Here is a 26,608-nt window from a genome sequence, read left to right as displayed (position 1 = left end):
CATTGGGGCGGGGGSTGGGGGGGAGAGAGAAATAAGCTTGCTATTTACTGGCACTTACGTTTCCCCACAGAGCTTGAGCAGGAGGCTGGGGAAGGAGAAAGTGCTGCTGGCATCTTTTCCTCCTGTGAGTTCCAGCAGCTTTGCTTCTGCACTGCTGTCCACCCTAGTCTGGGACCAGCAGGAGGGCAAATCACTGTGTTTGAAATAGCAAGTCCTGTGCCAGAGGGTCTTTATTGTGTGTGGTGGGATGCCAAGTCAAGGAGAACACCCATGAGGTGCTCTTATGCCTACCTCTGCACTGTAGGTTTATTTTTTTCTATGAACTTGCAGGTCTTATATAGAAGAATTCAAACACACTATCAGTGGAGGGGGGAAAAAAAAGCTTGTTAACAATTAATTGTGCAGGTAGAATTGGAAAGAAGTGTATCACTAATACAACAATATTGCTGTCTGAACAAGCATATCACACAAAAGGTGACTGAGATGCAGATTTGTGGGACTGGATCTTGTGTAAAGGTGGCTAGACCTCAGCTGCTTCAAGCTGCTAAAGATGTGTTAGAATATACTTTGGATGTAGACCACACATGTCTTTCATTTTAAGGATTTGACCTTTAATAGGTCCTCTTCCTTGTTTCTCTACCTGTTTTCAATCTGTGATTATGGTCATGTTGTCCTGATTCACCTAGTTATAATCTGGAGCAGTACTCTTAATAGTAGTGTGATAGATGGGTCACCAGATTCTGTGTTTAGTGTTAACTATGATTCAGCGGTTAATATAATTAGTGCCAGTGGTTAARTGTTAAAAATCAATATGTAAGACAAGATCAGAGAAGGTTTGCTTAAACTGGTTGTTTTCAAATCAACTTGGCCCAAACGACTTCTCCCAGGATACCTACAGAACTGCCTGACATGATCTCGTAGGCATTAGTGGTTATCTTTTGTAAAATTCTGTAAATTGGATGAGATCTGCAGGACTAGAACTCAACATCCACTTTTCAAAAGTGGAAACAATTAGCTAAGGAAGGGATTATACTTCAACATAACTTCCAGGAAAAATATTGAAACAAGTAGATTATTAAACCTAATCAATGACAAGGAGAGGACAAAAGGCCAACATAGAGGAGTTAGGCATGACTTCTCCATGATAAATCCTGTAGAAGATCTTCTGGATAAAGGTGGAAAAGCAGATGGCATAGATCTTTATTTTATTAAAGCTTTCAAAATAGTTCAGTTGAGTCTACCTGGCCCTAGCTTGCTATGGGAATGGCATATGAGAGTATGTGAGTATGAATGAAAACTTGCAGGAAAACCATACTCAGTTTAAAAAAAAAAAAGTTATTAGTGACTCACTGAAATGGAAAGTACATTTCAAAGGGATTCTGTAGCAGTCTGTTCTGGATTTGGATACAGGTTCACGTTTTTAGTCAAAAAAATTCTGTATATTAGGGTAGAGATTATGCTTTTAAAATTGAAGATGGCAAAAAAAGTTGGAAAAGGGAGTGGAATACATTGGAAGACATTGGATTGCAGTTCAAAATGATCTTGACGTATTGGTAAACTGCTCTGCAAGAGGAGGATGAGTTTTTAGTGACGTGCAGAGCATAATGTACTGGCAAGAATAATCAGCAATACAAATACAGGGTAGCGATAGTAGTTTTGTGGAAAAGTTGCACAGATGACAGTGCATAACCTGAACGCAAGTCAAGTTGTGTGTGGTGTGTGTGTGTGTGTTTTTTTGTTTGGTTGGGTTTTTTTTGTTTTTTGTTTTTAACAAAGACAAACCCTATATTAGTATTTATAAACAGGCACATCCTCCAAAATGGATGAAATTATGGCCAGCTTTGCTCAGTGTTTGAAAGGTCTTGACTGAAGCAATGGGTATCAGCTAGAGAATGCTTGTAAGAGGGCAGTGTGAAAAATGAGGGGCTGAAGTTCACATGGGGGTGGTTGAACAAACTGGGGTCAACAAGAGAAGAATCTAGAGGAGGCAATATGGTAATGTTCTTGAGGCAGAGGGAAAAAAGATATAGAAGCTGATACTAAGATGGAGGAAATGTAATTTGGGAGGGGCAGGAGAAAGTAAACAAACCTAAATTGAAGCAAAGGAGATCTGAGAATTTGACATTGGAGAAAAGACTTATGGTGATACAAATGTCTGAAGGAGATGTAGGATGTCCATTAATGGAGTTAGTGTGACAAACAAGGCATAGATCTGTTGGGAGGGACCCTAAGGTGCATGACGCTGCCTTTGGTAAGGAATGTACTCGGTGGCCTCTAGAGGCTCCTTCCCACCATGTGATTCTTGTGGCTTCACCGGATGAGCCAAGGCACATCCTGAAAACTGTTGTCAACGAAAAAATTTTAAACTAGAAAAGTCAGTGGTCACATTTTTCTCAACGTGAATATTCAGAATTATTTTTTTATTTTTTTACTAAGCTGCATGTCCTCAATTCATACACTGACACTGGCTCTTTAGCAAGTATGGCTTGTAACTTGTTGCTGTTTTCCAGGTGACAGAAGTGGCATTCAGAAACACAGCCTTGTTCCAATAACAGCTGAAACCACAAATATGTAATAGGTGATTGAAAGACAGAGGTGTCATCTGAGTGAAATAGGCACTTAATTATAGTGAAAGTGTAATTCACTATGTTGTATTGAATATATAAACCATTATAAATGTATAACGAATAAATGATTTAGTTGTCAATTCCAATATCACATATGACCCTAAACATTTTTGTTCGTAGCAGTGATGCTTTTCTTCCTGATTGGCGGTGGGTTTGCATAGTTTATGGTCTTCTCTTTTATAGGTTTTGGGCTGGATCCGAAATGGGGAGTCAATGCTGAACGCTGGGCTGATCACTGCTAGTTCTCTGCAGGAGGCTGAACAGTTGCAGAGGGAACACGAGCAATTTCAACACGCAATAGAGGTAAAAGCACCATTTCACTGACAATTTCCAAGCAGTCTTGTAGTACAGTTCACAGAAGCATTACAGTAAGAAGATGCATCTTTTCTGTGCCTTTTCATACTGTTGGGTGAACAACATGGTATTTTGTGCTTGGGAAAAGTTGTTGAAATCGTCTGAAGGCAAGGAGATGAAAATATTTGTTGGGAAGGTGGGGGTTTTGTTCTTGTTCATTTTGGAGCAGCAATTCCAGATGAATGCATGTTCTCAGTACCTTTTTGCAACTTTGTGAAGTGATAGCTATTTTTTTGATTAGATAGGAATGAAAAATGCTATAATAAATCAAACAAGTCTGTTCACAGCAATTTAACTTAAAATGGTATTTCCATTTGTTGTTAGAACACAACAGTATAAGATTAATTGATAAGGTTAATGCACAGAACAGCATCATCAGTTGAGTGTACTCTGTTATAGTCTTTTAACACCTTCATTTTTGTTGGGCGGTAGGTTTGGCTGAAATTGGTGTAGTGGTGTCATGTCCTTCCCCTTCTCTGTTCTTTCCCTCCCCCTGGCCCCAAGATTTCACTAACTGAATTTCAAACTAAGTGTTGTGGTTTGGTGATCTCTGTGCTAAAATTGGACAGAGATCTTAAGATCAAGCAGAATGCAGTATTATCATTATAAAGTAATTATATATAACTTATATGCACTATCAAGGCACTTATGGTGATATTGATTATGTATATTGAATTTTTTTAAGAACTTGACTTTTGCTGAAAAATTTAACAATGTTATGATTCTTTGGGGAAAATATTTTCAGAGGTACCCTGTCTTGCAAACTGTTGCATGTTCTTCTGCCACTCTGTGGAGTTGCATTTCCCCGCTCTGTTTTACAGTTTGCACTATGTGTCCTCACTCTTGAGAGCTCTGGTAACTCTTCAGTATAAAWAAAATGAGAGCTCTAGGCATTTGTCCATTTATGGATAAATGATTAGGAAACTTGTATTCTACGTTTTCTGGGTCATTTTGTACTCACATGTAATCATACTTATTACAGTTAGGGCTTCCAGATTTTAGGCAAGTATATATGTACATACATACATAGACATATACAGAGACAGAGCTAAAGTTAAAAATTGTTAATAATGAATGGACAGTTGTGTTTTATATTATCCTGCATATCTACACCTTCATTTGCTCACCACTAATGTGCAATGGACTGCAGTAAACTTGTGATGACAGTAGTAGCAATCAAACCAAAAAAGGTACAGCTTTTCTATCTTTCCCACCATGGAGGGGGGGGGGGAAAATCAACCTGGAATCCATGATTGTAATAAGGTTCTATACTGCAACATGGGTATGCCATGTGTGGCTTAATGCTGTGACTACTGCTTACAGACTGCTGGTCATTGTTGATCTGATGACAAACTTCCACTGGGTTTATTTTCTTTGTGTTTGCACAGTAAAGTCAGGCAGTGACTAATATTACAGGTTTATTTTTGTTTGTGTGTGCGTGCGCACATGTGTGTAATTAAAGTGTCATCATTGACATAGGGCAAATGTGAGCCTTTGAGGTCTTCAAGAAAATAAACTTAAATGCTCCACTGAACTCCTAAATTTTGATCTCTTGTCAGAAAACACATCAGAGTGCCCTACAGGTTCAGCAGAAGGCAGAGGCAATGCTGCAGGCTAATCACTACGACATGGATATGATCAGGGAGTGTGCAGAGAAGGTTGCTTCCCACTGGCAGCAACTGATGCTCAAGATGGAGGACCGCCTCAAGCTTGTGAATGCCTCTGTGGCCTTCTATAAAACTTCTGAACAGGTACCAAAATGCTATATGACCTGTATCTACTTTGGGTAACTCCTCCGTGTGGGGGATAAAACAGCAGTACTTAAAAGTATAGTTGATTAGGCTTGATTAGATTTACTATTTGATAATGCATGCTGTTATAAAACACAAAAAGTACAAAAAGCAAATCCTCTTCCCAGCTGCCTTAGAAACAGAAACTGTGTGTTTTTAGATGAGTTTTGCATAAGCAAGTTACAGTAACAGAGGCTTTAATTCAAGTCCTTCATATGGTTAATACTGACTTTTTTCATGTGAGTCAGAGGAAAAATCAGATTCCTATGATTCGGCAGAATAGTTAGGGGGAAGATTGACAAGGTTGCTCCCTTTGCAATCCTATCTGAAGCCCATCCTGAACTATGCAGTTACAGAGAGGGGAACGACAAGCAACTTTAGGAGGCAGCTTTCTGAGCAAATTCAGTTAAGTGTGCCAGTGCTTGCAAACCTACAGCCCAAGTTAGTTACCTTCCCTTAAGTCCTAGTCAAAACATGTCAGAACCTAGGTTATATATTGGGGTAGATTGGTTTTCAGTTTTTCTGGCTTGAATCATTATCTGCCCTTGAATTTTGTCTTACTGAATTTCATTTGAAATTTGCATTGGACTCCTTTCGCCCAATAGGTGTGCAGTGTGCTGGAGAGTCTGGAGCAGGAATATAAGAGAGAAGAAGACTGGTGCGGGGGAGCGGACAAACTGGGTCCCAACTCTGAAACAGACCACGTTACCCCCATGATAAGCAAACACCTGGAACAGAAGGAGGCATTCCTAAAGGTCGGACTTACMACCTCTTTGTTCTTCTGTGTCTTGGAAAGCATGCAGTTGAACACTTGTTCTCACAGCACTGAAATGCACGTGGAAAGCAACAACCCAAGACCCATTTAAAAGCTCATGAATGTCCTGAACTGCAAAGATGCAGGAAGTGGCACGTTAATGGCTTCTGACAGTGATTAGGAGAATATTGCCAAGTGCATAAAATTGTAGCCAGTTTTATAAATATACTTCCTGTTGAACTTCAATAGATAGCAAGTCTCCCACTGTGACTGAAGTGGAGTTGGGAATCACTGTTTTGAGCAACTGTCATTCTAAAGAGCACTTAAAAGCTGCTGCTTTGGAAAAGAAGTGACAGCCCCATAGTGCCATGGCTGCCCGTGCATCAGAGCAGCTCTCAGATGTTCTTGGACTGCGATAGAATACAGAAGGAGGCAGTTGCTAGACAAGCATCTGGGAGTAGTTGGGTTTGGGTAACAGTCGGCAGACAAATGAAAGGTTTCCATTCCAACTAATTTCCCAGGGAAGTGGGTTATTGATCATACTGAATAAAAGTGAAATGTGCACTTGCAAAGCAGCGTAACCAATCCTATAACCAAAGGCTTTTTCCAACATCACCTTGAAAGACTTCATAGTATATAACTTAGTTTTATTTAAGGTCTTTTTGTTCTCAGTGTACAGATGAGAACATTCAGAAAGGTATTAGCATAGCTCTAAGTATACTGTCAAATAGATCTTTCAGTTGCTGGCATGTGAATTTCCAATCTTTGTGTTAAAACAATTTGACAAATGACTGTCTTGGTGTCTTTGTTACCGGACCTAACCATGATACCTTTATTTAACCTTTTAAAGGGGCATTTCATGTTCTGCTCATTAAAAATAAGGCAGCTAGCCCATATACAGTACTTGAGGTATATTAAGATGAAGAGTGTAGCTGAGCTGAGCCTTGGCAATACAACTCTGAGGAGTGAAAGTTCTCAAGGCCTTTAAAGGGCATGTCTTAATATTTTAGCACTTTTGGTTTTGCTTCAGCAGAGCRATTACCTTTTGTTTAAAGTAGTGGTGGATGTTTTATAGTATCCTGGTGATTATATAAGCATGCGCACTCAGTTTACACAATAAATAATTTTAAGTGGCATATACACAAAACAAACTTCTCTGTCAGCTCTGAGTCATGCTGAAAGCTCTAGAGCAGGTAATTGCTTTTCAGGATCTTACGATAAAAGTAATAGTAATTTTTGTTGGGTTTTTTTTCTGCCAGATAGCTAAGGATTAACTGCTGTTTGTTGGGAAAACTATTTTAATGGTTGGGTTGGCTTATTTATGGAAGGATTTAATAAGCAACACTTTCAAAAGGCTGAGAGGGTAGGAAGTGCAGGAAAAGAATGAGGAAGGTCCTTCATTTTTTCTGGAGGTATATGTGTGCATCTTCAAAGCATGTAATACTGCTGACTCTCTAGGCTTGCACTCTGGCTCGGAGGAATGCTGATGTCTTCCTGAAATACCTGCACAGGAACAGCGTAAACATGCCAGGGATGGTGACGCACRTCAAAGCACCTGAACAACAAGTGAAAAGTAAGGGGTTTTTTTGTTCTTTTGTTCCTCCTAAGAACGTGATCATCACTTGCTGCAGCGTGTGTAATGATGGGACAGTGAAGGCCTGCCCGAGTGAAAACAGCTCTGTCAGGCTTAACAGGAAATAATTAAAGTTGCTCTCACACTTTGAAGGAGCTGCCAATCATCAAATTCTCTTATACCCAAATGAGGTTGCTCTGAATTTGTTTGTCTCTTGCCTACACTTAATCTTGCAACCTGAGCCTCAAATACGCTGCTTTTGTTCAGAGAATGAAATCGTAAACTTTCATGTGATAATGTTTAGTCTGAAGCCAAATGGGAGCTGATCACTTTAAGCTTACTCAGTATGGTATCAGTATGGTGCCTGCTGCGAGTTCCTTTGGAGTGCCAGGGTAGTACAGGATGATCCTCTAATGCCATTGGGCCCATCATATAGCTGAATCACTATAAAGGAACTTCATGAAGTACAAGATAACTGGCATCATGTTTAAATTAGATGTGTAAATAGACATCAACTGAGGTGCTGCAGGAAAGACACATTACATGGGGCTTGGCTTTCGCTAGGATTAATTCAGTGCAATGCAGGTTTAAGTTGCAACCTGTGCTGTGGGGAATGGAGTAGGGAGAGAAATCTTTAGGGCTTGCAGGTAAAAAGTGAGAAAATGACAGAAGTTAATAGGATGCGCATGACTGATGCGTGAAGTAGGCAGAATAATGATCGGAGAGAAATAAATACTACATTTTAATCACTTATTTGTCAGTCATATATCTTCTTGACGTGATTTGAAGCTGTGGCTCAACACTCAGGCCATGCTACAGACTCTATTTTAGGGAAGTCTAAGTCTAATTAAGTCTAATTAATTGCTGCTTACCGCAATCCAAAGGGGGGTTATACAAGGGATGGAGCCAAACTCAGAGGAACATGGCAGTAAGAGCAGAGGAAAGAGTTGCATCAAGGAAAATTCTGAGTAGATATAAGGAAAAAATATTTACAGAGGAAGTGAGAAAGCACTGACTAGAACAGGTTGCTCAGAGAGGTGGGGGAATTTCTATCCTTAAAACTTTTATAACTCTGTTGAAGAAGCCCCTGAGCAACTTGATCCAGTTTTGAAGGTAGTCCTCTGAGCAGAAGGTTGGATTAGGTGACCTCCAAAGGTCATTTCCACCCTGAGCTGTTTTATGACTCTATTGAAGGTCATGTTCACTGCTTCATTTTACCAGGAGGGGAAAACAGCTTGTGGTAAACTCGCCAGTGTAGCTGACCGTACTCAAATTGTAAACCTCACTGTGTTGAATTTTGTGTTGGAGGGATAAGAGGGTATTGGCCATACTTCTCACCTAGGAAAATAATTGGATTATGGCAGTTAAAACTTTGAGCATGTGCAACTAAGACAAAGGATTATTTTTCCTCTATTCCCAGGACAGCAACACTTCTGTAACTGTGTAAGACAAAATCTCAAAACAGATGCTGGCTGTACCAGCAAATAATTGCAAAACTGTTGCTGACATTTGTTGCTTATCTCTTCTCTTAGTAGTAGACAAGGAAATACAAAGCTGAAATAAGCAAGAAGTTGTAGCTGTCGGGTTTCTTGAATGAACAAAAAGTACACTGGGGCTTTTGGATAAACTTTTTTTTTTTTTAATGTAGTTCTGAAAGCTGTTTGAATTGTAGGAAAGATAAATATATTCAAATGAGGAAAGAATATAAAAGTCTCTGCAAATATCCTTAAGAACATTAATTACACCATAACTACATATCATAACCATAGTACTGTGTGTGTTCTGTGTACATTTAAATTCCTGGACAGATGATACATGTTTAAAATGTATGTAATGAATGTTTGAAGAAAACAAAAGGGGGGCAATAAAAATCCTCAAGCAGGGGGAAAAAAACAGGCTACATGCTCAAACATCATTTCCTCCTTTATATAAGCCAGTGTAATATGTGTTTCTAAGAATTAAAGATAAGTCAAAACTAGCAAGGACTCTCATTTTAGGTCTTAATGGTACAGTGGTAGCTGACCAAATGGTTTAAAAGTTCTGATTTGTCTTTTCAGATATGCATGTAAGAAGATCTTTTTTTTTTAATCTCTTTTCTAAATAGATAGGCTAATAAAATAGTGTTTGTTTTGTTATGGTCAGATATAGGTTACATATGTCTGTAGAACCATTCCACACTCTCGTAGTCAGGTGTGTCCTTGAAGCAATGTCTGTTAGACTGTGCTCAGTATCTAGTCTGGTTAAACTGAACACTTTAAACTGAAAATCTGTTAAATTGAACACTTTAAAAACTGGAGCAACCCTTGAATTTCTGCAAAACTCCTAAACCTTTTTAAAAACTAATTCAGTATTATACTTGATCCTTATTTCCAGCTGCAGGTTAAGATAGGCTGATATAGGGCCCTGGGTGCACAGAGGCAGGCTCAGAGAGCTTTCAGATGTTAGAACCTGGAGAATAAATGGAAAGTTTAGGGAATAATTTGGTATCCTAACTAATGTTGGAATGGAAGAAAATAACAGGGAATATAGTTCTGAAGGCTTGACATAAGCAAAGCTGTTCATCCAAACCTGAGATCAAACACTGATCTTATGTAGCTTCCTATCAGTTTTATAGGATATTACTTCTGCTCCTTGTCAGCCCAAGAAATTAATGGCAATAACTCTAACAGCGCTCAGCCAAATGTCTCTCACTGGCTTGCCATCTGTATCATGTCCTGACCGAGCGAACGCTGTTCTAATTAGCTACATTCACCTTGCTTGCTGTGTGTCAGAACAACTTCGCTTGCATCATTATCAAGATGTCTGTTTTTATGTGATGTCCAGTTGGATGTATTGCATTATATAAAGATTTCCCCCCAGAAATCTGGCATATATTCAGAGTGAGCATTTCAGAGGTGGCCTGAGGCAGAAATAAAACTAAGAAAGCAGGTGAGGCCCTGTTGCTCGTAGCAGATAAGCTCATGGACTTGGCCAAGGGACAGATCAGGCGAGGCATATTTGAGGGTAGCCTGCCCAGCAGGAGAAGAACATGGACTGCAGCTACCAGCTTCCAACCAAAAGCAAATTCTGGGTGATCTCAGCACCTTGTGTCAGCTGGGAATATTGTATTTCCTAGCAAGAGGATATTGAGGGCAATGCAGCCAGGTTTCATAACCCTCAGGGAGGCTGTGGCATGTGGTTGTAATTGGTCCCAAAGCACTGATAAGAAGAGAGATGCTTTCCCCCACAGTCTCCCTTTATGTGAGCTTGTTGTCTGTCAAACCATTGCTTGGAGGAGTTTGGCTTTTTTTTTTTCTTTTTTTTTTCTTTTTTTTTAAGTAAAGCCTAGTGGACCAGCAAAATGGGGCAAGGGAGGTCTAGCACTGGAGAATCTTCATCCATAGTCATAGAAAATATCCAGTTGTGGGTGTAAGTAGAAAAGCAAGTAAAGGATTATTCTGAGAAATGGTCTTCACTTATGATCTCTTTTGTTTCCTCCAAATGGTAGGGCTGCCTCCTGGGGTATTTGCACTTCTGACAGAATTACCTGGCAGAGACGTCATGTTTCCCCATTCTGTTATTTCAGCTTGTCATCTGGATTTGCAGTAGCAAGTAGCTTCTGTAGGGCTGCTGCTCTGTAAGAAACAGTGGGTAAAGCAAGCTTTACAAGAAACTGCTGGGATATATTTGCATGAAGGGGTGGGGAAGGGGGGGCATTAAAGAAGCAGAGTTCAGACAAAAACGTCTGCATGTTGTAAGCAAAAAGTCTTTGCCATCAAGGAAGAATCTGTAAGCCAGACACATGGAATTGCAGATTAGCAATGGAATTTGGATGCGGCTTTTTAATGCCAGAGAGTTTCTGATACTCAGGAAAGAAATAACAAATTATAGAGTTGTAGTGACCTGTATCTAAATTGTTCGATTACCTGGAAACTCTGTCAAGCTTGGCTTAATGAACACAGTCATATTTGAACAAGTCGACTTATTCAATTATACTGTTCTCAAAYTTTTCTGAAGAGGAATTAACAAACTTGGTAAGTTTGTGTGCTTTTTAATTACTCTGGTCTCTATGCATCTAATGTCTGGTTAAGTTGGATTTCTTATTGTACTGACCTAAGGTTATGTATTTATCCGTATGTATTAGATTATAAAAATCCTTTATAGGGATCTGGTACATTCAGATGAGAAGTTTGTTTTTGTTTTTTTTTTTATGGTGATTAACGTGAATCTTTAAGCATGTTCTGGTTACTTGTGCATGCTCTCTCTTCCTGAGCAAACCCTGTCAAGAGCCATCCATATGTCATATTAAATTTTCAGCTCTGTTTGTCTTGAGCAGCGGCAGTCTCTTTATGAAAAACATCTGAGGAAAAGACAGGCGTCAGTAATAAGCTTTAATTGCATTACTAGTTTCTTTAACCAACATTCCTATAAATAATAAGGAAAAAGGAACACTGTGCACTTCATGGACATGAGAAATAAAAATAGTACCTCAAATTCTGTAATATAAAATACTTTCTTCCACTGATTTTAATATGCTGTTTCAAAATTGGCTGCCATAAACTCTGAAACTTTTTTCCTCTCTCCAGATATCTTGAATGAACTCTTCCAGAGGGAGAACCGTGTGCTACATTATTGGACCATGCGTAAAAGACGTCTTGATCAGTGCCAACAGTATGTCGTCTTTGAAAGAAGTGCCAAGCAGGTGAGGGTTGTATATAAACATTTTCTTCATTGTGATCAAGGCTTGACAGAGACTATCTTGTCCCACAATAACAAACCTGCTATTGACTTCAGTGTTCCAAATGTCTGAAAGGTCAACAATTAAAATGGAAATTAAGGTAACATATTTGCTTTTCCTTTAATACAGATCCACTGTATCAGCTGAGGCAGGCTATCTTTACCACTGTAACTTAACATAGTGTTTTGCTTCTGCCAGCTTGGTCTGGTACTGGCTAATCTAATTTCTGCAAGCTTGTGTTTGGCAAATTATTATGCTTGTTAACTTTTACAGRCACACCTAATTTGACCAGGGAAATAACAAGCAGCAACATTTTCTCAGGTGTTGGAAAAAGACGACTAGTTAAGTTGATTGGCAGTTCTAGAAAACTGTTGAGTTGGATGACTCATTAAACAATAACTACTGAATGACTGAGAAAGTTTCTCTATTCTGCGTGTGCTTGGTTTCATGTTTTTTTACATGCTGGATTCATCTTTTTGTRTTTTGATGAATTTATCAGTCTGGAAAGAACCATTAAGTAACTATGACAAAAAAAAGTACTTTTTACAAATCAAAACACAAGCCGTAAAAGTCAGTAGGGGATTCCAAGGCAGAATTAGAAACTGGAATGATCTGCAACTTTTTTTTTTTTTAACTGGATATAGGACAAAGAAAGGAAGCTATCTGTTCCTGTTCTGCAGAAAACGACACAACGCCCATAGTGCGAAATATAATCAGACCTACTTTAAAGCCTCAAAAAGCTAATTCGATATTTTCTGACCAAAAATGTAGGCAGAGGCTTAAATAGTAGTGGTCTGTTTTCAGCTCTAGGAAAGTCTGTCTTTCATGGCTTTATAAAGAAAGCCATGCAGGTTAACTCCTGGAGCGAAGTTAAGGATGAATACCTCTTTAAAAGAAAAGGAAAAAAAAACCAAAACACCCTGCATTTGAATAACCTTAACTTCAGCCTCTGCCAAGCACATGACCTACTTGCTTTTGTACAGAAATTACTGACTAACAGTCAAATGCCAGAGATAAAGGTCTGTCAGCATTTGCATTGTAAATCCCATTTTTCAGCAACCTACAGTTCAGTTACTGCAAACCGTATTGGGCCTGCACACTGATTAGCCAGAAAATGGAAATACTGTTTTCTTCATTTTTTTTTTTTTTKTTTGGAAGTTGGAAGAACCCTTTTTTTTGTGCTTTCAAAGCTTTAAGCCCTGCTATGGAAATAGATCACGTAATAGTTTGTGAAGAAAATGGTAGACTGACCAAACATTCCAGATTTAAGAGCTCACCTGGTCTTTAAATTGATTTCTTCAGTTCTTGCGTGGTGATATGTGTCTCCAAAATACAATCCTGGTACTCGCATATAATAGCTAGCCTAACTCTGGGAACTAACATTGAGATGAACTCATGCTGTGGCTCTAGAGAGCTGCCAAAAAGTAATGGAAGGGTGACATTTGGGGCAAGGGAGTTTTGCTTGCTTTTGTGGTTCTGTCACAGGCCTTTGGTAACAGTTCATTCCAGCATAGTGTGGTAAACCCACCAAAAAAAAAAAAGAGAAAGAAAAAATGGAAGTTAAGTTGAAAGCAAGAAGTATCAAAACAAATGTTGCTTGTAATTGGTTCGTGTTTATACCAACAAGAGCCTTTTTGCAAGAGAAGACAGATATGGCTAAGAAAGTTTGACTTTACAATGACAAGGGGCATCATACGAGTGGTTGGTTGAGATGTCCCTCTTCTTGCTGCTAGTCCAAGAGTTGGTTTCTTTCCAAAGGGGAGGAGGGATTGAAATGCACAGGCCCATCTCATCTGGATTCCAGCTTCGCTAGTATGTTAACAGGTAAATGGCCTTCTCGTATGCCCTTATATTTTTGAACATACATGCAGTCACATTCAGTGTTGAATTTTGAAGAGTTTCTACCTGCTTTAGTTCTTTACAGAGAGGCAAGAGCAAGTCTTGAGCGTAAGGAGGAGAATCAAAGTCTCAGTCACGGTCTTGATGAACTCAGATTGTCAGTGGAACTATAATACAGAAGCCGCCTTTTCTGGTTAGGTGTAAAGGTTATGCTATTGAAAAATAAGTACGTACTGTCTGCCAAGATAAAACTTGTCCTATTCTTGGTTATGTGGTAGATAAAAGGGGAAACTGCAGGTGACAGGTATAAAAGGAAGAATAAGATTCAACTAACAGTCTACTCCGTTTTCTCTTGGAGTATTAAATTTTGTAGTTTGTAGTGCTATATATATTCACTGAAGACAGAAAATACACAGGCACTTCATAGCAAGACAGTTCTAAGCAAGATACACTAAACAYTTTGAAAATCTGATGAAACCTTTGCAACCTTTGGTAGTGGACTATTATAGTCCTGTTGTAGTGGACTTCCCCAAAGTATTCAGATTCATGGATTGGTTATTTTTCTTTAAGTCCTTCGTGAACTAAGGGAATTATTTGAGTTACAAGCTATTTGATATTTTAGAGGTATTACAGGATTTCCACCAGTGAAAGAGTAAAACTTACCTGTGGCCCATCTGTGCTTGTGAAATACTGATTACAGTTGGTTTCTTTTGGCAAAAGTGTCTCTCTCTTGCTTTTCCTTCATTCTTATTTTATTTAGGCTCTGGAATGGATCCATGACAATGGGGAGTTTTATTTATCCACCCATACTTCCACTGGTTCCAGTATCCAGCACACTCAAGAGTTGTTAAAAGAGCATGAAGAATTTCAGATCACTGCAAAGGTAAAAGAAATAAATAAAAGGAAGTAACATACAGAAAAATGAGGATGTCTGTCAAGCTTTGTTTAGTTCCACTGGCTTTGTAATCTGTATTTCTGCTAGGAACAGAATAAAACAAAAGATTACATTTCAGAAGGTAATCACCATGTTACTGGAGCTCCATCAGCCCTATATGCAGTTGATTTCTTATGTCATAATTATAGTGTGATAGCTTAAAAATGGTATGTACATGCGCGCACACACACACACACTCTGAAGGTCCTTTGATTTCCATTTTTACATCCTCAGGTCTGTGGGTTACTGCACGTTCATTTAGGCTATAAAACACAAGGTATGTTATGACTCAGCTATGATTTAATTAGAAGATAGCAGAAAAATTAAAGATTTGCTTGTTAGGTTATTCATTTTAAACAAACTGATTCTGCAGTAACTTCTTGAGCTATGGCGGCAGCATTTTCTTCCATATTTCTAGAGGCCTGTGTGGAGATGCAGATGTCCCTTGTGAGGCTTACTGGTTTTCATACGTGAAAGAGAGGCAACTGTTTTAAGACTGAAGTATCTGAGCTTAAGTAATTCTGTCTTTGCATTTCACTTTGAAACTGTCATCTATTTCCACCTCTTGGCTCTCAGTCTTCATAGAAAAATAGTGGAGCCTAAGAAAGTGAACAAGTATTTATTTGTCTAAAGGACCACCTCAGCAGAAAAGAGACCTGGAGATGGGAGTCGGACACAGACACGTGAAAGAAGAGACAAGAGACTCCAGAAGGAACAGAGACCCTATTTGCTTTACGAACATAAATTTTCTTCCTTCTGAGTTTTGCTTCAGCCCTTGCTCTGCTGGATTCTTTCCAGGATGCAGAGCACCACTGCCCCGCTATTTCCGGTGTCAGCAAGGGGATGACGTTCGTGCCCCTTTCGAAAGGATGTTGATGGTGCCGCTCCCTTTGTGTTTCGCTGCTTGCTAGGAGGATGCACTGGCCCTGGCTTACCCTTGCACAGGGAATTCCCTAATGAAAAGAAATGCTCAAATGAGTGACCATTAAGAAAGAGAAAGAATAAAAAACAAGGAAGGACAAACCCTGCTGGTTTTCTATTGACTCCTTTGCTTAATGCCCTGTCATTAAGGGTCCTGACAGTAGTAGGCTTTACTCTCAACCGTTACATCAGAGAGAGATATGTGGAGGTATAAAATCATCTGGTGCAGACGATTTATGATTTACATGAAGGAAAGAGCATAGTCTTAGGCAACTAATTAACTGGGGAAAGCACCTTGTTACAGGTTTGGTGGTTACTTACTCCCTTAGTTCCTCTTTAAGAACCATGTAACAACAAAATGTAGTATCAGGAAAAGATTAAAAGATGTAGCCTTAATCCTTTAAGGTAGAGCATATGACAAGCCCTACATCCTTCTCCATATTTCAGTGATGTCCTTGCATAAAGGGAGGTAGATGCTTGAGTCTTTGTGGGCCAGGCCCACAAAGCACAGTACCTGTGCTTCAGGAGTAATGAACAAAATAACCCCACTGGGATTAAACCCCCTTTGTATTAATGCAAAGAAGCTACCCATGCTCTAAAAAGCTTGCCTAGCAGGATTTAGTCTCTAGGTTGGAAATGGAGCACACTTTTGAAAGAAAAATAAATAACCTGTTCCGGTCATGTAATAATAAAACCCAAAGAACCTATATTCATCTTGTGCTATTTTTATTAGGGGGGGAAAAAAAGGTATCTGTTTAAAGGAGTTTTGGGAAGAGTGGGGAGGAAACTAGCTCCTTTCATGGCTTTTCCACCTGCCTGTCGTAGCTGGTTAAGCAAAATGATCCCCTTCATGACAGTTATAGCTAGTAAATGTTCAATATTTTCCTGTTTTTGTAGCAAACCAAAGAGAGGGTGAAGTTGTTGATACAGCTGGCTGATGGCTTTTGTGAAAAGGGGCATGCTCATGCAACAGAGATTAAAAAATGTGTCACAGCGGTGGATAAGAGGTACAGAGACTTTTCTCTGCGCATGGAGAAATATAGAACCTCTTTAGAGAAAGCTCTGGGTATTTCTTCCGATTCCAATAAATCGGTAAGTGAAATTTGATTGTGATGATAGACAAACAACATTTATTTGCATTTGATTTAGCTGTCATTTTTTCCTGCCACTTCCCTTAATCAGTTCTATCCCTTTTTTTTTCTTTAAAAAAAAAAAAAAAGAGCAAAAGCTTGCAGCTGGATATAATCCCAGCCAGCGTCCCTGGGTCAGAGGTGAAACTGCGCGATGCTGCTCATGAGCTTAACGAAGAAAAACGAAAATCTGCCCGCAGGAAAGAGTAATGAATTTATTTATTTTTAATCAATGAGGATGCATAATCAATTCTGATAATGAAGCAACTGTCATGGGTTGTCTGGAAGCTTAGAAATTGCATAAATGGTAAAAGAGAACAGTATTATTCAGCAGCTTTTTGTAGCATTTTATTCACATACTCATTTCACAATTGATTCTAGCAAGTCAGTATCTTAAACTTTCAAAGTCCTGTTAGACTTCTTTTCATGTGATWTTTTTGTTGTTTTTGTTTTTGTTTGAAAAAATGTGAAATAAAAGAGTAAGGGTAGGAGGGAGGGCAACAGTTAATGAGTATAACATGCAAAGCATTTTAGAAAAAATTCCATCTCCTTTTCCATATATTTTTGCACTTGTTGATAATAGGGGGATGTTATCCCTCATATTTCCCTCATCCATTCCCTCTTTCCATTTCAGTTCTCAGATTTTTTCATACGGTTGTAGAAAAAGCAAAAGCTGACAAGGAGAAAAAAGTGTATGCTGGTTATTATGCATTCAGGGTGCTCTGGCAGACTGAGATTTGATCATCCTTTCTGTTGTCACCTAAGGTTCATTATGGCTGAGCTAATTCAGACAGAAAAGGCTTACGTAAGAGATCTCCGGGAATGCATGGATGTAAGTTTTCTTTTGTCACTAATGTTTGAAGACAGGATTCGCTCTGCTGTCTATTTCCTTCCAATTTTAACAACCAAACATGATCAGTCTGTAGTTATGGTACCAAATTAAGTTGATACAATTTCTTCAGCCACTTCAGAATTTATCCCATATGCTTTGCTTTTGTCAATACTTATTTTCAGTATTTGAATGTTTTTTTTCCCAATTCATAAGCTTTTTTGTGTTGGAGGTGGGAGGAGAAAAAGGAAGGGATACTTTATTTGCTTTGCTAGTGATAGAGAACAGCTCGTGTTGATTCTCTTTTTAGGTGTATCGCATGTTCTGCTGCTGGCTGGCTTTTTGAATAGAAATTCAGAGAGGTTCCATGGAAAAGTGCCCAGTAATTGTTATACCAAAGCAAGTAATGTACAGTGGTAGCTACTGTACAAAACATGAACCTCTAGACTGCAGACATGACCTTGATGCAGAGTAACCTGAAGCATTAGAGGTTGTCAAGAACACTGTGAAGTTTAAAGGATGAAGTCTCAACGAATATGTTAAGTCATCAGTTTTAGAATTTGGATTTTACTATCAAAGCTATATGTCACAAGGTATATGTGACACAATAGGCACTATCACAAAGGGAGAAATTGTTGCATGATGCCTCCCTCTATTCTCTCCAGGAATGTGTACTTAGAGATACCTAAGTGCTTCTGTTCAGAAATTTGATGACTTTTCCTGCATCTTTTTTGTTCTGGGCAGACATATCTGTGGGAAATGACAAGCGGAGTGGAGGAGATCCCACCTGGTATTGTAAACAAAGAACACATTATCTTTGGAAACATGCAGGAAATTTATGAGTTCCACAATAAGTGAGTGACTTATCTCCTATTTCCATATTACTGGTAAACCCAAATGATGACCTGAGGGATTTCCTAATGAAAATATTGTGCATATGAATAATGGCCACTTTGCCATCAAAAATCTAAAGGATTTCTTTTCAGAATTGTGTCAACTGTTACTTTTTGCAGCCAGATAGGTACAGCACTAGAAACCGTCTTCTCAGTCTCAGATGTCTTTCAGCTTTTAAGAAGTCGTTGGAATCCTTAGAATATTTATGYGAGTTTTCCAGTTGTCTTGAAGAGATGGAAACCACTGAACTCAAAAGAATAGCACAAACTGCAATTTAACAGAGTCCTGTCACTCCTTCCATCATTCCTGACTTCATGTCCTGACTGCTAATGGGAAAGAGTAACTCTCCCTCCTTTTCCTTGGTTCTTTGAAGCTTCTCTGGATGCCCCACCTTAACTGCAGTTAGTTGAGTACAGAGCACTAGAGGCTTGTCAGCTGCTACTTCTTTTTTTTTTTTTTTTTTGAATGGAATGATCCCTAAGCAGATTTGTACATGAAAGTCTTTGTTAATTCACTGACATTTGTACTTGGTTATGATTCTTTTAAGTAATGAGACACACCTAGCATATTCCAGAACCTGATTTTACATTCCTTTGTATGCTTTATGTTAGTTAACATTAGCATCCAAAAAGCAAGTCATCTCCTTTTTTCCAAAAAGAGGTGAAAGCTAAACTGTTCCTGAAACTGAAACAGTAGGAAACCTTGATGGGAACAGCAGCAGTTATTGAGTTATACTCTTATGTATTCACCGAGTAAATCCAGTAGAGCAAAATTTTGATCTTCATCTCAGAATTTGCACTGAATTACATTTTGTATTAGTTCTGATATTCCTTGTTCTCATCCATTCCTGTTACCTTTCTTCTATTAGCTCATGGTGTTGGTATAAATTACATAAAGTTTTCTAACCATTTTTATTCACAGACAATAGATCAATGTCAGCTGCTGTAATGAAAATGTTTCATGTGCCTTATAATGTTTCTTTCTTCTTTACCCATAGTATATTCCTAAAGGAGCTGGAAAAATATGAACAGTTACCAGAAGATGTTGGGCACTGCTTCGTTACTTGGGTAATAAAGTCAGATGTGTTTAGAAGTAACAACGGAGATGAGAAGCATGAAGGGATGGAGACTTGCTGCCAAGTCCTTTTTTAATCTCTGTACATCGTACTTCAAATTTGAGTAAAACGGTGTTTATTTTTAGCTGGAAAAATTAAGACACTGCTATCAGGTGCAAATGTCTGTTTGCTCTAGCAGTTGACATGAGTTGCCTAAACCTGCATTCAGGTTGTTGTTCAGTGCATTTATCTTTAAGTCTTAGCTACTGTGAATAATCTGCTTTTCTTACATTCCTGTTGTTTTCAGTCTTACTTGCCTGATGTATTTTCTCCTGTTGCCAGTTTGAATGCTGTATAGTATAACCTCTAGAGACAGAAGATATGCTCTCTGATAACCTGTTTAAATTTGCATTTTGTTGTGCAGGCAGACAAGTTCCAAATGTATGTTACTTACTGTAAAAATAAGCCAGATTCTACCCAGCTGATATTAGAACATGCAGGAACATACTTTGATGTAAGTACTTATGTCCATCTTAAAAATATGCCTTTGCAGTTTTAATCATGCACTTAGTTATGTTGAGTGCCTAATTTATTAAGAAAATGTGAGTACCTGAGCACTAATGCTGCAATTTAGTGTAAGCTTAAGAAAATAGATCATATATCTCACACGTTTAATTTATAATGTTTATATTGCTCAACTGTCAAATTAAATGTAAAAAAATTACTGTCACATGTCAGGAGTTAAGCTGGTTTCCCATTCAGAACTGCAAGAGGAATTTGGTAGCCACAGCATGTTCAGTTCTCCCAAGCACATTCTGCAAGTCTTAGTGTTTTGATTTGGTTAGGTTGCGTTGTATGTAATAAAGATGGAAATCTTGGTCAAAGTTTTTGGAACACCTTTAGATTGCAGTTGAATGTAGTGGTAATTCAGTTCAGTAGCATTGTTCAGAACTGCTCATCCAGCCGTGCTGCTGATTCAGTCCCAAAGTTACTTAGGCTGCATGTGATGTTCCACTGAGGGAAAGACTAAAATGCAGCAGCTGTCTTTATGGAATCGCACTAGTTGAGGAATTTTGGCCATACCGAAGGACACGTGTGCATTTCCAGGGTGCATTGGTTGAGCCTATAGTTACAGATGATCCAGTTGCAGTGGTCTCCACCCCTTTCTGGTCTCCTTCCACGCTGAGCTGTTAGCTGTGCAGTGACACCATAGATCTTTTTAGAATTGTTTGTAGAATTAGTGGGAAGGAGATAAAATAAATAACTAAAAATCCCTGAAGCTGTTAGGGTTATTTTCAGAATCTTTCACTAAGGAGACTGGGATGCTGAACACTGTAAGGTAAAATCTTTCTTAATAGCCCCTGTTAAGTTTTCAGTGCCTGAAGAAGAGCAGGTAAGTTAAAGAAAATTAGGCAGACAGGACAAAATAAATACACAGAAACATGAAGCAAATACTGTTTGAAAAATTGACAAGGAGCTCTGATATATTTGTATTAGAATGGCTTCTTGTCACCATCTCCAGTGGAATGCCCTGTGGTCCCTCTATCTTACCAGTGGTTCCAGAGCTCTCCATCCCCTGATGTGCTTCACACATCCAGAGCTAGGAGTGTGTAGAGCTGATACTGTACACAGGTCTCTTCAGGAGCTTCCATTGACCCCACCACTGGACCATGTGAAAATGGCTCATAATTGCATCTTGGGAGTGACTGAGTCTGTGCTGTAATCGTGGTTAAAGGGTTCATGAGATTCAATGCATAAGCATACAATTTCAAACAGCAAGTTAAAATATACCTGATATTGTAATAAATGGCAAACACTGGCCTTGAAGTTCAACACAAAGTCAGTACTGGAAATCTGTAATTAGCCCATCTAATTGTGGTCTAGCTATATATTTCTCCTTTAGCATAGTGAAGGTTATCCTTTTTTTGTTGTTGTTGCTAAATAGCTCTGTTTTCCTTTCAAGTGTTTGCTAACCTCTTCCCTTTAGTTAGAAAATGATGCTTCGTGCTCCCCCTTGTGGCTTCGTAGCAGCACTTGGAGGAAAGTGCTCTCAGTGACTATTAGCAGTCAAAGCAGGTAATGCCAGGAAACCTCCTCCTCAGCCTTCACGTAATAGTCCTAGCTGTTCCCTGGAAACCCCCAAATTTGTTTTCTTTCCTCCCATGCAAGTAACAGCAAAAATACAGATTTTAAGTGAAAGTGGTTTTGCCAAGTGTTCAATATCCCTAATCATTGCTATTTTCATTTAGGTTTGTTGAAACATTTCATAGGTAACCTGGGARAGGTAATCACCTTTTGTTTGTGCAAAGTGAGCAGTCAGACGCAAAACATAACTACTTGTTGTGGCTGGAATACCTTGGCATCCTGTCTTTTTTTTTATTTCTCCYTGCTAAAGTAAAAACTGGAGTTAATGGATATGACACAGCCCTCAGAACAGGCTATATGTGATTGTTGGATCTTCACAATCCTCAGAAAAAATTTTTTTTCCTCCATGCAGGAGATACAACAACGACATGGACTGGCCAACTCTATCTCCTCTTACCTTATCAAACCTGTTCAAAGGATAACAAAATATCAGCTTCTTTTAAAGGTCAGCATTAATTCTAAGTTTTTATCTGATTCTGCTGTTCTTAAGCAGGCAAAGCTCCTGCTGAAATCAGGAAGGCTTTTTTACTGTGCACTCTGACTGTAGCAACTTGGGCAGCCTCAAATATTGTTGTGGTATTTTCTTAGGAGACCACTGAAAATGAAAGAAGGCTTAAATAAGCAACTTTTGTCCAGATTCCTGTAAATCAAGAAGATACCTCTCTACAAATGTTTCCATAGAAAATATCATTTGCATTTCCAGAGTAAAAGTAATTCATGGCTGTATAGATGGACATATTATTGTAATGGTTGCTACAACAAATTTTGGCAAGCCAATCACTATGTTTATGGCATTAAGACTGAAAATATATATATATACTGAGTGCCTGTAAAGCCGTTGTGCAAACAGTTGTTATTTGAAAGGTTGCATGGAAATGTCAAGTAAATAGTAGCTGTTAAAATAAGTAAAACCTTTGGAAACCTATAGTTAGAGCTTTCACTCAATGGACGGATGTCTTATTGACCAAGCAGCAGTGCACTTGAGCTGTGTTGGATATATGTTAGGTGACATTGCTTGTTTTGTAATAGCTCATTACAAAAGTAGCTGTAGCTGATATGTTGTATGTTTCCCTTTTCTAGCTGACAACTGCCATGGAGGGTTGTTTTTAAAATGTTTGAAAAATGTTCCAGGCTATTTCAGGTCAAGTTAGATGGAAACTAGTCTGTCATTTTTAATTGAAACATATTGTCCATTCTTCCCATGTAAAAAGATATAATTTTATTAAGTTATAACCTACAGAAATGCTTTAGACTATGCTGGTTTAAGAACCTTCGGGGTACTGATTTCAACAGTTGAAACTTTTGAATCTAAACATGCCACAGCTGAAACCTTATTGAAGTGGTGGGGTAGGTTGACTTCACCAGGCTTTGCAGAGCTAGATGGCTTTGCTGCTTAGTAAAATGGATTTATTTGGTATTGGGGGTTTTTTCTTGTAAGAAAATGGAAGAATGGAGAGCCCAAAACTTCAGTGACAGCTGAAACATTTACAGTTTTAGAGGTTCTGGTTATTTTTCCAAATTGTGTTGAAACTGCTCATCTTTTTCTGTCTCCTAGAGGATATTTGTTAGGTTCTGTGGCCTGTGGTGTTGCCATGCACAATTTGTCTGTTTTTGCTGTTTTCCTGTGTTGATGGTATAGGGAGTTAATAAATGCAAAATAATGTGAGGATGATTATAGTAGGAACTACCTGGCTTTCTCTTTAAAAGGAATAAAGGAATTTAACCTGAGGGAGTGAATTAAATGGGTCTTTGAATAGGAATGTAATATGTCCTTTTTGGTTTTGTAAGCTACATTTTTTGTATTGATACTGCCTAAAAGCTCAAAGGATGTGAGGAAATTTCAGTATCAACTCAAGCAGTATTATGCTAATATCTGTGGGATTTTGGATGGCACTGGACTACATCTCCTTAAATTGCATTACAAAGTTTCAGAATATTCCATTCTCCAGCTTCTGTCCATAAGTTAATGCTTATTTGTATATAAAAGTTTTGTCTGAAGGATGCTTTTAACTGTGTAAACATAGAATAGAGTACTTCACTGAATATTTGAAATGAAACAATGTGATTCTTTTAGTGGCAGTAGTACAGAGCAGGTCTTTGGTGCAGTGGAGCAAGGATTGACATGGGGGTCCTTTTGTGCTGTCCTGCTTTCCCCTGTCTTCATGACTTGACACCCGGGTTATTCTGGGCCTTCTCGTAGCACTACATCTGATAGCTGTGTCTGTGCTTATCAGAAAGATACTGCCCTTAATACAACTTTTAAAGATTTATTATTATCCAGATGATCTTGTTTAAATTATGGAAGTGGGTAAGTGAAAGCTTGGGCTGCTCGTTGAAGGACTGATCATGATGAATGCAAAGTATGTTATTGTGTAGCTGGAAGAGCGAGAAGTTCAAAATAGATTTTACTTGTCAGAAATAGTCCTTTTCTTGTTAGAAGTAATATTTAATTGTCTATTGTATTATTGTAGAAAAGCAGTGTATAGTACTCATGTCTGCTCATCTTTTGCAGGAGCTGCTGACGTGCTGTGAAGAAGGTAAAGGTGAGATTAAAGATGGCCTGGAGGTGATGCTTAGTGTGCCAAAGCGAGCCAATGATGCTATGCACCTCAGCATGCTGGAAGGTAGGATTCAGATTAGCTTTTTAATTTGGCCATATGCTGTATATTAATTTTTTAAATAAATTTTTAGATTACCATATGTTGAGAAGATCTGAAAAATGTCAGAATTCTTACTGGGGGGTTGTATTTTATATAGCTTTTATGTGAAGAACTCAAATTTATTTAGGAGAAAGAATTGTGACAGACAACTGATATATATATATATATATATATATTTTTTTTTTAAGTGTTCTTTATCCTGATCTACAGGTCTCTCTGCAGCATTTGAAAAAGATATAGGCTAACAATGTTTTCCGCTGCTGACCTAAAACTTAATAAGTAAATGGTCAGGTATAATGCTTTCAGCTACATTTCCCAGCCAAGAATCCTTGACTTTTTTATATGAGGAGCATAAATGTGTTAGAGGTGATTTTGCTGATTTGTGTGTCAAATAATTGTCTCCAAGATGTTTGTAATTTTCACATCTGTTTGCTGCCTGTTCCATAAGAGACTTCTGGTTGAAATGAAATGTATCTTCTGGCAGTAAAATGGCAACATAAGCCAATTTAGCCTGAATCTTAGCCAAAACAGCCTAATCATGTTCATGGCAGACACTTAAAGTTGGATATAACYGTTTCTATGTGCTTAGAACAACTTTCCACCAAAATCATTTTTGTAATCGGCACGTTATCATGTGTGATGGTGCCATCGTTTATTTAGTAATAGAATTGTTTTTCTTTGGCCAAGTTCTTTGAGATGAAAGCATAGCCACCTGAGCTTGCAGCTGCTGAATAAAGACTTATTGGTGTTTTCAGTCAATATTCCTTTCCCTTCTTTGTGCCTCCTAGTAGTAAAACATAGCTTGTCACAGAATTTTCAGTATCGTGTAAGTTACTGTGAAACTTCTCCTGCTTTGACATGTGGTCCTCAATCATGTGAGCACTCAAAATCACCTCTGTTCCATGGCTATAAACAATAGGATGTCGGTCAGTCTACAAAATCACTTCCAAATGCTTTGTTCAGGAGATGGTGTTAGAATAAATGCTGACCAGCACTGGTAATAATCTTTTAACCTTGGGAATGTGACTCTGGAGCATATCCTAATCTTTTACATAAGTTGGTTTTGTAACAAATCATGTGTGTATAGTTGAGTCATCCCATGTTAGACAAATATAGTGAGTTGAACACATTTCCTCCTTATGTCTTTGGAGGTTTCTGAATGAACATCCTGATACAACTTGCTCCTGATGCTCTCCATGATATTGCCCTGTTTAAAGCAGTACAAATCACTCTGAGTAGGCTGGTGCTTTTCTGTTCAGAGACTATTGGCAAGCAATATCTCTTTAAAATTCATTTTTTATACCACTTGGAAGAGTATGGTAGACTATTTTCTGTTATCCTGCAACTCTAATGCCATGTATTGAACTGGGAGACCATGGTGCAACTAGGACAGAAGTAAACTCATTGGTGTTCTCAACCTTCAGCCTTATGTTGTATCTCAGGATAAATAACCCAGGTGGTATTTCTTTATTGTGGATCAGTGTTGGAGTGAATCAGTTGCAGGTTAGTCATATGGCAACAGCTCCAAGCTGCCATCTCTCTCTCCCCTATTGCAACACGGATGCATGCTTGTTACATGTATGACAGGGAAGATAAGCCACCAAAAGAGATGACATTTGGGACCTGGCTGATGTTGGAACAGCTTGATCTGCTCTCTGTTAGCTTGGTAGTTGCTCACATTCTACAGTAATAGAAACCTTGTAAAAAATATATATATATTAATAATAACTTCCATGGTGAAAATCATGAAATGCTGACAAAGGAAGATCTGTCACTTATTGGTGAAACACTGCCAGAAGAGTTGATAAACTTAACAGTTGGATCTCCAAATATAGACATGGACTTGAGTTACAGTTAAGATTATTATGCTGAAATCAAGTCTTGTTTTTCAGCATCCCTTCCTTTGAATCCCATTTTTTTGCAAGCTGTATTTGAAAAAGAAGTCAGATAAAGAAATCACTTAATAAACAAAAGCTATGCTTTTAAATTTCTTCACGTTATTAACTTTTCATGGTGAACCTTTCTTCTCTGATTTTCTAGGCTTTGATGAAAATATAGAATCTCAGGGAGAGCTCATCCTTCAAGAATCCTTCCAAGTGTGGGACCCCAAAACTCTAATTCGAAAGGGCAGAGAGAGGCACCTTTTTCTTTTTGAGATGTCCTTGGTTTTCAGTAAAGAAGTGAAGGACTCCAGTGGGAGGAGCAAATACATTTACAAGAGTAAACTGTTTGTAAGTATAGGAGGGAAAGTGACCATATTTAGAAAACACTGTCTAAATGGTTAAGTGACTAGGCTCAGTTGACTTAAATGTGCGTTAAGAACTTGAACAACCCTTTCAACGCACTGCAAAAAATAGCCTTGAAAACTGTAGATTGTGGATCTTATA

The 26,608-nt window shown here is 38.4% G+C and overlaps 1 protein-coding gene across 7 annotated transcripts in view; it reads left to right on the top strand.

The window, feature by feature from the left end:
• The window catches only part of TRIO (trio Rho guanine nucleotide exchange factor), a 254,157-nt gene that overhangs the window by 140,526 nt on the left and 87,023 nt on the right, over positions 1-26,608 (top strand). For all 7 annotated transcript variants that reach the window (XM_026077921.1, XM_026077922.1, XM_026077923.1 and 4 more), the window contains 15 exons: positions 2,811-2,930; positions 4,541-4,732; positions 5,377-5,526; positions 6,984-7,098; positions 11,664-11,779; positions 14,415-14,537; positions 16,407-16,601; positions 16,730-16,845; positions 17,405-17,471; positions 18,213-18,322; positions 19,360-19,429; positions 19,841-19,930; positions 21,914-22,006; positions 24,074-24,185; positions 26,262-26,452. In XM_026077921.1, coding sequence (XP_025933706.1) covers positions 2,811-2,930; positions 4,541-4,732; positions 5,377-5,526; positions 6,984-7,098; positions 11,664-11,779; positions 14,415-14,537; positions 16,407-16,601; positions 16,730-16,845; positions 17,405-17,471; positions 18,213-18,322; positions 19,360-19,429; positions 19,841-19,930; positions 21,914-22,006; positions 24,074-24,185; positions 26,262-26,452 — 1,860 coding nt within the window. The remainder of the gene's footprint in view (positions 1-2,810; positions 2,931-4,540; positions 4,733-5,376; positions 5,527-6,983; positions 7,099-11,663; positions 11,780-14,414; positions 14,538-16,406; positions 16,602-16,729; positions 16,846-17,404; positions 17,472-18,212; positions 18,323-19,359; positions 19,430-19,840; positions 19,931-21,913; positions 22,007-24,073; positions 24,186-26,261; positions 26,453-26,608) is intronic.

The sequence above is a fragment of the Apteryx rowi genome, unplaced genomic scaffold, assembly GCF_003343035.1.
Source record: "Apteryx rowi isolate R43461 unplaced genomic scaffold, aptRow1 scaffold_469, whole genome shotgun sequence".
Lineage (NCBI taxonomy): Eukaryota > Metazoa > Chordata > Aves > Apterygiformes > Apterygidae > Apteryx > Apteryx rowi.
This window is presented reverse-complemented; position numbering and strand designations above follow the sequence as displayed.